The sequence below is a fragment of the Melopsittacus undulatus genome, chromosome Z (assembly GCF_012275295.1).
Source record: "Melopsittacus undulatus isolate bMelUnd1 chromosome Z, bMelUnd1.mat.Z, whole genome shotgun sequence".
Taxonomy (NCBI): Eukaryota; Metazoa; Chordata; class Aves; order Psittaciformes; family Psittaculidae; genus Melopsittacus; species Melopsittacus undulatus.
In genome coordinates this window covers 91,198,995-91,211,287 of record NC_047557.1, presented here as the reverse complement: position 1 = coordinate 91,211,287, position 12,293 = coordinate 91,198,995, and the positions used below count along the sequence as shown (strand labels likewise).

At 42.1% G+C, this 12,293-nt stretch overlaps 1 protein-coding gene across 1 annotated transcript in view; it reads left to right on the top strand.

Annotated features, from left to right (window-relative positions):
* The first annotated feature begins 446 nt into the window (after positions 1 to 446).
* The window catches only part of RHPN2 (rhophilin Rho GTPase binding protein 2), a 28,799-nt gene continuing 16,952 nt past the window's right edge, over positions 447 to 12,293 (top strand). Inside the window, exons 1-2 of the mRNA XM_005152189.3 lie at positions 447 to 613; positions 10,843 to 10,958. Coding sequence (XP_005152246.2) covers positions 545 to 613; positions 10,843 to 10,958 — 185 coding nt within the window. The 5' untranslated portion in view covers positions 447 to 544. The remainder of the gene's footprint in view (positions 614 to 10,842; positions 10,959 to 12,293) is intronic.

Genomic DNA, 12,293 nt, shown 5'->3' with positions numbered 1-12,293 from the left:
GAGTATCCCCCTCGGAGTAACGAGCGCGGGGTGAGGGGCCGCCACCGGCTGGAAACCTTGGCACCCCTACGGCGAAGCTGGCGGTGACACCAATGGGACTGGGGTCCCACCCCGGGGGCTGTCGCTAGGCACAGCAGCACGGGGAGGACGCAGGGAAGCAGGCAGAAGCGAGCGGTCCCTTTTGGGCGGCTAGATGGGCTCCGAAACGCAGCCAGCGGGGCGGGGAGGGCGCAGAGGCGCACCTGGCTGCGCTTCCAGTCAGTCCTGGCACAGCCTGTCTCTGGACGACGGGCACCTGGACCACCCGGCCGCGGGACTTCTACGGCCAGCAGTCCGGAGAAGCCTGCACAGACCTCACCAGTGCCGCCCCAGTGCGGGGAAGCGGATACCGCTGCGGGGAGGGCAGGCAGCTCCTCCCCGCCGCCACAGGGGTGGAGCCGGGCGGTGCCGTGGGGGCAGCGGTGGCATTTTCCGCAGGGTTGGGGCAGCCCTCAGCAGTGTTTGTCTGGCAGCGGCAGCGGAGGAAGGGCTCACCCGCCCGGAGATGACGGACGCTCTGTCTCCCCGCGGCTGCCAGCCGGCCGAGCAGGCGGAGGACGGCTATTTTCGGAAGGTGGGATGCGCGGGGGACTGCGTGGCGGGACGTGCACTCCGGGTCGGCGGTTCCATGTCCATCTATCGCTACTGCTTTCTGTTGATGGAGAGTCGTGAGCCCCGTCCCGCGGCGGCAGAACGTGGACGCCTGTGCTCTGGCTGAGCGCTTTGCGGCGCTTGGGGTAGGGCATCGGGCGGACAGGACGGTCCCCGGGGTCCCGGGCTGCCGCCGCGGCGCGATCCTCCGGTAGTGAGCTTCGCTCTGCGGCACAAGAGTGCTCGTACCTCCACGAAATAGGTGAAATTCTCCCTGGCAGCTTCTCTTTCGCTGTTCTCTTCCCTGTCGCTGCTCGCTGTGTCTCCTAGCTCGCTGTCTAGTAAATTGCCTTGTGTACTTGTAAGAAAGTTTGGTGGAGTAAGGCAACAAAATTAACAGACTCGTTAGGAAGCTTTTAATGAACATCTGCCCTAATTACTTTTCAGACTTAGTGGGCGGCTCATGCCATAACCTGCACCTGAGCTCTTTCAGCACAGGGTAATTACAATGAAGTGTCTCTTGTCCGGTAGCCTCTGGGCTGCTGTGAACTTCACCGGGGGTGAAGGACAACGAGTGCTGCTTTCGGGAGCTTGGAGTTAGTCGTCCCTCGCTGAGTCGTCCCTCGCTGGGTCGTCCCTTGCAGCTCTCCACCTGCAACTGTTTATGGGCTTCAAATAGGGGTGTGGGTACACGCGGGGTGTATATTGTGGGTCTGAGACCGTAGACTGCTTACCCTATGGAGGGAAAAAACCCAAACCAGACAACAATACAAAGCCCAGAAACTCATACATCAGGTTGTTGCTGCTCAAAGCAAAGATACCCATATATACCCACACATACCCAGTGTACTTTAGCCACGATCTGGATTACACAGTAGGGAGGCCCAGATGCTTTTCTCTGCAGCATTCTTTACAGGCTGTTTGCATTTTGGACCCCAGTATTTACCAAATTCATCAGCTTCCAGGAGCTTAAGCAACGATACTCCTCTTTAGCAGAGGAACTGTTCACAGCTGAAAAGAGCCAAGTTTTACCTATGCCAGCCACTCTTCAATGACTTGGTACTGGTGTGTAGAGGCTGAAGCAAAACTTTCTCCAAATCTTGTCTGGTTTCTTCATTTGAGTATACTTGTTGAGTAATCCATGATTTCTTAGTAGTTCACAGCAGGAAATCATAAAGTGTGGCAAAGTTGTAATTATTTAGTTTTCACAGCTCTGGTTTCTATAGTACAGGATACTCATAGGCTGCCTGGAGGTGTGTTAGTAAAAAAGTTGACTTCATGCACTTGTCAAGTTCATTAAGTTAGATAAATCAACTCTTCCACCTGTTTGATTTTACTGATGGGGACTGACTGAAGTTTCATCATCAGGTTGTGCTTCCTAAGTTTTAAGAGTAGATCTTCTGCAGTAAGACTTGCTGAGGGACTGAGTTTGTTTTCAATAAGATTGTTGTATGTGAGGGTTAAATTCAGTGGAAACAGCATCAGTATAAGTCCCCCATCCTTGTCAGCAGTTAAGTGTTTCTCATATATAAAAATACTGTAAGATCAATTTTACACCTCATAATGAACAATAGTTTCTATTTTTTTCACTTTTGAATTACTTATGTCTTAAAGGAGTAGAAAATAGGAATCTGATTAAATCTGGGTGAGGCAATGTTGCAGTGGAATGTTCTTTCATCTGTTCACTAAGATCTTTGAATGGTTCATCCAGCTTTTAAGTGTCTTTAATAAAGTTGTACCCCTCACATCAGGCTAGATACTTAAAGCCTTCTGTCCCTAAAAGTTAGATGTAAGCAGGAGACCAGTATTCCTTGTTATACATTAGCTGAATGGTCTCAAAGATCAGAGCGTTCTGACTCAGTAGTTCTAGGAGAAGGGGGGAGGAAAGGCAACCAAAACCTAAAGCAGTCCCACTCCAGGAATCTTGAGCGGATACAAGCTGTGAAGCCAAGGAGATACTTTGAACATAGTACTTTTAGGCCTTAGATATTCACCTGAATGGCATGCTAAGTGGTTTCATGTAACTGAAAGCAGTGATTGAGCTGTCTTTGTGCATCTGTGGATCTCCCCCTTCTCCAAGTCCCTTTCCCTTTTTCGAATATCACTAGTTCTTGCTTTCCTGAAAGGATTTCAGGGTTGGTCTACCAGTTTTGCTGGTGCAAAATCACATCAATTTCCAAAGCTAGCCGTCATGCTTTTAGATCAAAAGGCATTTACTTAATTGACCTTTTTTTTCTGTAAGCTGTGGAGCAAGGTGAAAACAATTGCTTTGATCTGTCCAGCTCACCAAAGGGCTTCCAAGCACTATGAGGTTGACCTCCATAATTTTTAAGAATGTTGTCCACAGTAACATTTTATAATTGAGAAAAATTGAGCAGTTCATACAATAGCCATTTAGTTGAGGCTCTTGGTGTTTTCTTTGGAGGTATGAATTGCTGTGTGAAGTATGCTCACCTTTTGGGTGCTTTTTGGAGTCTTAAATATAGCATGCCAGAAAGCAACCCTCAGTATCCCCAAGATGCAATCTATAAACCAACTCATTTACTTAAGTCTTGTTTAGTGCCCTTATTTATCTCCTGTGGAGAGAAGGCACTGTAAAACTATGACTGACTTCGTGTAAAGGGCCATGACCAGTAAATGGGAGAACACATGCCCAGTCCCATTTCCTGCTTTGTCTTCTGTTGCCACACTAGAAAGTCAGGATTGCTCTGACTCTGCTAGGTGAGCCTGGGGTGTGATGGGTGGCAGCTACTATGTGCAATGCCCCCTTGCACCATTCCTCAGACTCCCTCTCTCCATTCCCTTCCGACAAGGTCAGAGCTGCTTTATAGAGAGCTTTTCCTATTTCCCTTACCCCATCTCTGTCCATTATCTTTCTTTTTCCCCTGTGGCAAAGGCCTGTCTAACCTATATAGGTAAAATTAAAATGAAATTATATAAGTAAATTTATATAGATAAAACTAGTTTTTTCTTAAAAACTTATAAGATGCTTTGAGCTGGCTCAGATTATTTATTTTTTTTTAATATCCAGTTTTCAGGAATATACCTGTGCAGCCACACAGGGTATATGCAACTCTGCCAGTGTTGCCGCTATTCCTTTCTCTTTACATTTCCTCTCCAAATCAATTTGGTTAGCTGCAACCGAGCTTGTGAGGATTTTAGTTTTAAAAACAAAACAAGCAGCAACAACAAAATTCCTGCTGGTGTCCTGCAGACGATATGGCAAAGTGGAAGCAGCATCTTAATTTCCATCAAAAAGAAGATGGAACTTCTGTCTATTACCCTTTTGCTTTCTGGGAAGATAGCGTAGCAGGGAACTGGTTCTGCTACTGTTTTGTTTATCTCGGCCATCACATGCGTATAGTTCAATATATGCTGTGGTACACTGCCAGGGCAAACTGTACCCATACTCCTGGGTGGTGCAAGTGCTCTTGGATGTCAGCCTTCTGCCTTGACCTCCTCTGTGAAGAGTTCCACATTCTTTCTCTGTTACTGGCATCAACTGGTGAATCAACCATGCATATCCTGCATATCCATCCAAATTCTGCCCCACTCTTTCTTCCCTATGAAAGAGTTTGTGGTCAGCAGAAAATAATAACAAAACTAATGATAAGAGCAATTTGTTTCGAAAGTAGAGTGAGGCATTTAGACAGGAAGGGTTTTTCAGCAGACCAACAGTAATTAAAGCAGGTCTGTCCTTGTGTGCCACTTGGCTTATGTGAGATGTTTCTCTCACCCTTGGGGAAATTATTCTTTAAGCCTGTTGTGGTTCTGTGGATTGCTTGGCCTCTCAAGACATCTTACTGTTTTGTTTTTTTTTTTTTTAGTTGCTTTGGAGTTCGTGAGGGAGAAACAGATCTCTCTTTCAAGTTGTTTTTCCTTTTTTTTCCCCTTTATTTCCTTTCATTGCAGCACACAAACACAATCACACACACAGAGTAAGTTTTCACAGAGTAAATATCCCCAAAACACATCAAGATACAGAACTTGAGATATTTATAAAGTAGTACTCATCTAGTTACAGGATCCAATGCTTGTGTGGTGATCTTTTAGCAGGACTATGCCTGCCCTGGTGTTTTGGGTTTGAGGGAGCACTAAAGGGTGACTGGGTGGGTAGGAAGGGACCCAGGAAGATACATCTAGCAAGTTCTTTCCACTGTATCTTTCCTGTCTTGGTTTACTGCTTTGTAACACCTTATGCATACTGTAACTATAAATGCTCTCATCAGTCAGGAAGTTGCAATAAATGATAAGAAAAAGGCATTGTACACTGCTCAAGGTTGCCCTTTCTGTAGCTCTCCAAGCATCTGCTGGTACAGCGCTAAGCATCTTGTCTTCAGTTTGGTTGTTCTGTCCACTGTGCTATGTAGAAGGAGAGGAACAGGTCAGCTAGCTTCAGGAATCTTCAGATTCTGATCAGTTCAGTGAAAATGCTGATTTTAGTTTTCTGTTAAAGCTCTGGTTCCAGTGGAGAGGCTAGATACTTACAGTATAGATCAAGCTGATGACTCAGAAAGAAATACTGTATATATTAGTCTGCCCTGGCAAGGGAAAAGGCTAAAAACAGAACATAAGTAGTTCCATATATGAAGCACTGGGCTGAAAATGATAGGTATGGTAACCAGTGTGTGAATCAGCACTCCCCTAATTAACTCTCTCCTTCCCCTCCTTAGCTTTTGGGGTTTCATCTGCAGGGCTTCCCCCCCTAACTGTGGTTGGTGCGTCAGTTTAGCAACCTGCAGCACCTGTGCTTCCACCATGGTTCAGCTCATGCAGTTCTTCTCAGTCATTAGTAGCCAGGCAACCATCAGCATTAGCATAGACACAGGAATATTTATTTGCCTATTTGTTCTCTCTCCCTTGTCTGGCGGAACAGAAACAACACAGTGATGATTCATCCCCCCATCATGCCATATCCACTCATCATGTACGAACTCATAAACCCTAAGACTGAAAGTAGGCCTTCGTGTGAAACTGAGAATCATCTGAAACTTAGTTAGTCAAGAGACAGACATTTGTGACGGAATGCTGATTTTCATTTTGCTTAGTGAGCAGTGTAACAAGATGGATTATTGTCTAGAAAATATGTACATGGAATTTAATACAATAACTGGTTCTAAAGTTGTACTAGTCTTTGGGGCCAGGCACTTAGAACTGTGAAATACTTGTTCATGGCACAAGTAGGCCAGGCTCTGGAAGACCAGATCTCCCCCTTCCCCTTGCCTTTTTTAACTTTGATAAAACAACTACTCTTGAAAAACTTGCAATATTTACCTAAAATTTTAAAAATTGAACTAGTAGAAACATGCCAAGAGAAACTTTAATTATAGTAGTGCAAAAATGGAAATAAATATAATAATTTAGCAGGGCTTGGGATCAGTTCCAGAAATACTGGTGTGAATCATGTTGTTTACTGCGATCGCTATTGCAGCCAAAGAAGTTGTGTGCATAAGTGAAGTTGCACACACGTTTAACTATCTGGAGGATATGGCCATTTGTGTACACTGCTGTGCTTGACGGGCAGCACAGGTTGTGCTGGCTGGAAAGGAATGCTTTATTTTAAGTAAGAAGGCACACCCAGTTTCAACTCTGTGTCACCTTCAGACAGTGTGTGGCTCATCGTAAGAGTTCAAACCACTATTCTGTAACTCATATTTATGTTAATTTCAAATACTTACTGTGATTACTCATTGGCAAAAAGTCAAGGGTTTTGTGTCCTTTACAATTGGATTTCTGATATTAAAAAATACTTCTGTCTTGAAGAAAGAACTTCCATCCAAATTAAACACAACTGTTGCTTTATTTGGGACCCATACTTCTGACAGCTATCTACCCTCTGTGGTTGGCAATTTTTCAAGGCCTAAAGCCTCAAGTTGGGGAAAAAATGAAGGTACTGCCTATACTCCTTAAACTTGTGAGGATTTGAAGGCTTCTTCAGATAAGAGGTAAACACTGGGGCCTTGTGCAGAGGCAAGATGATGTCTGTACATAGCCAACCTGGCTACAGGATTGCTTAGCTACCAACTCTGTCCTCATGTAAGCTGTAGAATGAAATCTTCCCCCTCAATCCCACATGAGTCATGAACAATCAGTCAGCCATTTCCTAGCTTTGCTTGAGCTCCTGCTGTCCTGGCCTGACATTGGCAGCATCACACTGGGATCCCACAGGCACTCATAATACAACTGTTGGCCAAATAAGTGTGTGTGGGATGATGTTTATAAAGTTAATAATAAACTCTAGTGGGATATCCTTCCACCTAAGTTCAGCATGTAGTTCTAACATGAGTATCTGTTTCAAGATGTTACCCTACTAGATATATAAATAACGTATGGCAAAGATCTGTAACTCCTGTGCAGGACTTGCCTCTGATAGTGACATATTACAAACATAATCAGCTTCCCAATTCTGCAGTTCAGCATTGCTTTTCAACCAAGGAGGAAGTAATGAAATGACTAGCTAACTGAACCTTGGGTTTGAAAAAGCTTTTATTTGGCTCAGGAGCTAAGGATAATAACATTTGAGCGCTTTCAACACTTTTTTATGAAGTGCAGCTGTGCTCTGAGGGGGGGAAAAAGGCTCTAAAAGTGATAGCTGAGTTGACTATTTGAATTGTCTTCCTAGAAAAGTGGCTCAATTTGCTTTTCATACAATTCCCAAATGCATGCAATGAAATCTTAAATCATACTCCACTCTTGGTAATATTTACAACTTCCTTAGTAATAACTATTCTTTTTTAACTATTATATTCATAATTTTACTGGTAGCATATAAGCCAGGGTACAATCAGGTTCACTTTCCAAATAGACTTGGATCAGCAAAGAAATAAACAGTAATTAAATGAAGCACCTAGCATCCTGTTGACAAGAATGAAACAGTAGCTGGGAAGTTTGGCTGCCAGATATGGTAATGAACTGAACATTAACACTCACAGTTCTTGTGATTGTCCACATGTAAACAATTCTGTTTGGGAAAGGGATCTTTTACATGGAGGAAAGCAAAATCCAGCACTTTGTTCAATGTGTCTGCTAAATAGCTTATTATTAGTACACAGAATTTGTGCTTAACACAAGGGGAAATCTTCCCCAGATTCTGTATTTCCCATGCCTTTTTGGAAATCCTGGTTATTTTCACTGTCCTCTATGCAGGACTTCTTCAGTTTTCTGGCAGCCTGATTACAATAAAGACTTTAGGCCTGCAAATGAACAGAGATTAGCTGAGTGTCCCCATCCCTGTTCATGAGGTGTGAAAAACATTTTTCCAGAACATAAAGGAGTTCCTTACAGGCCTTGAGAAGTAAAAGGGAGGTGTGTGCTTGCAGCAGGTGAGCCTGTCCTGAAAAGAGACTGTCCACAAGGAGCCTCTCATCCAGGAGACAGAAGTGCAGCACTTGCAGGCACACTGGAAGGGCAAGGATACCTCAGTCTATCACTGCCTTGCATTAAAGCTTCATGCAGTGATTAGTAACTTGTCCCAAAATGCCAGGAAACATCTCTGCCACTTTTTCTCTTTGCAGAGTTTAAGGTTGCTGCACATTTGCAATGGCCTTAACACATTGTTCATTGTGAGCTTGTTTGATTTCTGGGCTGGAGATTGATCAAAGGTCTACCGAAATAAACACACTACTTCTACTGAGATTTATGGGCTTGGGAATCAAGTAATCTGTCTTCCTGCAAGTTTCCCAGCAGCAGAGCTGTAAAGAAGTATTTGAAAGATGTCATGGAACTTTTTTTTTTGCATACAGGAAGGAAACGGAGTTCTGGAGAGAAGCTAGCATGCCCTGGTCTTAATTTTCTCTATAAAGCTGCAAAGATATTTTTAGGAAGGATGCTAGATTTCAGAGGTTGAGAAAGAAGTTGGAAGAAAGCATCACAGACCTGTACAGGGATATAGAGGTTGCAGGTTCAAGATGAGGATCAAGTATTCCAAGTTGAATGCAAACATCAAGAGGAGATAATTGTCGATGTTCAAATGAAAATGGCATGGGTGGAATGGAAGGAGAGAAGACTTTGAATACCGGTAGAAGAGAAAGATTATATAGCACAAAGTGACTTAAACACAAAGGAGGAAAAACAATGGTAGGCTGGAAAGAGAAGCAGGCTCAGAGCAGGAAGCAACTTGTGGGTATACAACCATGTCGTACCTTTAGGTTTGCCTTGCTTGTGTCTCTGTGTGTGTGTAAAGGACATAAAGTATTTGGTAGTTAAAGGACTACTTCTAGTCAGAGATGAATGAACGAGTTTGCTACATGTGCATGTCCTCTCCAGTAAGAGCTTCATCTTCTATGCATTGTGCCCACTTCCAGTGCTTTCTAAACAAAAAGAGCATATACTCTACACCTGAGTTTTAGCTTCTGCTGCAATTGGTCTTTCAATCCAGAAACACTTCTGCAGTAAGAGTAACTTAATGTGGCGTGCTTTTTCAAGTTGTCTGGCAAATGGTGCTTTCGAATATGCGAGCACAAACCTGTGATTTAACCTACTTATAACTTTTAAACCAGAAATCCAAATTAGCAATATTGGGCTATGTGCTTTCTAGTTGAACTAGTGTAATCTGGATTGATCCGATCGTTTCTCTGTTGTCAAGTCAACTTGATTTCACTTGCCAACCCAAATAAGAACTGAACTTTGAGTAGATTATGATAACTTCATGCTCTACTTAAATACTTGTTTTTTTTTTTTTTTGTACTGGTATGCCATTGCCTGACCACTCATAATTACAGCTTGTTGAGAGACTTCTAAATGCTGTTATAGGAAAACTCAATTTTTTTTAGTCAAAACTAAGAGGGAGAGGTCCAAAATAGTGCATAATTTAGTGGCTGGAGTACTTGAGGGAAGACTTGTATTGGGCAGATCTGAGTCTTCTAATTGTGTAATGCACAATCCAGTAGGACTCTAATAAAGTTTTGTAATGATACCGAACCACTCAAAAGGACACCCTTTTATGTAAGGGTAAGCATTAAAACAGAGGGGTCTTATTAGCTCCAGAATCAGTAGTTAAGGCTGCAGGGAAGTGCTGCTTGGCTATAAATTGTTATTCAAAGCTATTTGAGACTTTAAAGTGGGGAGGAGGAAAGATACAAAAGGTAAAAAAGTGGAAGTGAGACTTCTATTTAAGAAAGGTGTGAAGGTCATGTTTCAATGACAAACATGTGATCCTATTCATCTATAACAGTTTTAGCTTATCAGTGTTCATCAGAATACAATGGCTCAGTCCTTCTCAAACACAAGTTCCAGTTTGAGTCCTGTGCTTGTGTAAGGTATGCAAATACACAGAAGCATTCGTGTGAATTCTGGGATTTATGCTTTACTTTAAGGGCTTAATCTGATGAGTGTCTGAAAGTGTAATTGTAATCTTACGCTGCCAAACTCCATTATTCCATATCTCATTTTATCTTACTCCATCTCATAGTATTCCATTTCCCATCTTACTTGATACTGAGCAAATATATATAATATTTGTTTGGACAACAGGTAACAAGAAAAACTAATGGGCAGATGAATAATTCCATCTGGCACTCTGAGAATGTACAGATGAAATGACTTACAAAGCTTGTTCATATTTAACATTTTTGGTGCTGTTGGGTTGCGGCAGGGTAGGCTTCAAAGATCCAAGAGCATTTCCTGGGCATGAAGAAGAGCTGTGCAGATAAGCAGAGATGTAAAGAGAGGATCACAGGGAAGGAGGGGTACTGAAGGTCTGAGCACCAAAAGAAACAAGAGCAGAGATCTTTAGAAAGGTACTTGAGACTGTGAGCAGGGGTGCCACCAAAGCCTGGTCTTGATACAGTGGTATTTCAAGTCTATATTTTGCAAAGGTTAAGCAGACACTTTGACTGGAGTTACTGCCTGACCAGATACTGTTTCTATGAAACCTGTAGAAACTTAATAATGCTCTGTTAAATGTGGTTATCATTTATAAATAGCTTCAAAAGACATTTAGGCTGGCTCACATATGTACATAACCTTTAAAACAGATATTTTCTGCCTGGATTTTAATGTCATCTACTTTGGTCATGGTGTGTCTTTTGCTTTTAATGAGAGAAAAGAAACATTGTCAGTCATTCATCATTGATGTCAATCTCATTAATTCATATCTAGTTAATTTGTATCCATACAGAACCCATGCCATTTATGTTCCTTCAAATTTAGTCTTCCTCCCTTTTCAGTCTCTTTCAACAGCAACAAAAAAAAAAAGTGTTTCCTTAATTCTAGGGATGCAATCCTCTTGCTGAGACTGGACGAAGCAAACTGCAAAATCAGAGAGCTGTCCTAAACCAACAGATTTTAAGAGCAGTAAGAATGAGAGCTGGTGCTGAAAACCTTTTAAGGTATGTGTCATGACTTCCTAGTTCTCTTGCCGGAACAACATTATTTGTTTAAGTCTGTTAGCTATTTGTTTTTCCCATTCTGCATAACTGCCGCGTAAATTACTGCTGGATACTTTGTAAATCTCCCTGAAGTTTTTTTTTTTTAATGCTGCAGCTCTGCAGAGTCATTACGTGTTATGAAGTACACTTCCAAAGTTGCTGTGTTGTAACAAGTGAACTGAGGTTAGACTGTCTTGTGTTGCTCTGTTTGATCAGCTTTATTGCTAGTGATAATGGCAAGTGAATCTTCCTGAATATTGTAATGACTCCTTTTTGCACTTTAAATCAAATAAAGGTATTGTTACTATGCTGTTGCTTTTTCCAAGAGCCTTCAGATTTGTGCTCCATGGTGGAAAGGACTATCAGTTGCCATATTTATTCCATGTAGTAGTGATAGAGGAGTAGCAGGGTAGCACATGTCTTATTTGACCTGGGTTACAGGTGCCACCAAATTCTCCTGCAGTTTGAGGTAACTGGAAGAGACTTTGCCCTTCGTCTAGTATATTTTGTACACCAATTTTTATATATATATTTTTTAAGAGGTAGTTTCTTATGTGGCTGTCCCCGTAGGAATAGCCTTATGTTGACCCTGTCTTCTATCCTGTGATTAACTGCTTAGCAAATAGACCTGTAGCTTTCCAACAATCTGTTTCTCTGTTACACAGAAAACCTGAAAATTTCCCCAGTATTTACGTGCAGTAATCTCCCATAGTGTCTACTTCTCTGCAGCTGGAGCAACAACAGGTCTCCAAGAACAAAAAATCAATATACTTCCCTTAGAGAAATGAAAATACTTGGATAAATTCACTGTTCTTAAACTTGCCATTAATCGATAGGCAATCACCTTTGCCTGTTACCTGCTTTTATCTCCAGTCTTGACAAGAGAGGCAATGAGTCCAAAGCTTGTGTAGGTTTAGCCTCTAATTTAATTTTGCTTTGTTTTCTAGTCATTGACTTAAGGAATAAGACTTTGGGTCTTCTGCTATCCAGCAAAATTCTTGTATCTGCTTTTGAAATTGAACACTGTACATTCAGTAGATGTTTCTGCATGTTAACTCAGGAGTGTTTTGGAAAGGCTGAAGAGATGACTAATATCTAATGTGAACATTGATTACTCGAACACTGAACTTAAAGATGTCCTAAAATTTGGCTGTGAAATACTGAAGTTGCTATTGGCAAGACTGGGAGCTGAGCCTGTTTGGGGGGCAGAAGATCATACTTATTCTCAGCTGGATAGATCTAAGCTATTAATTAATCTAAATTAATTTATTATGTTAAAACTCACTAATTCTTTTA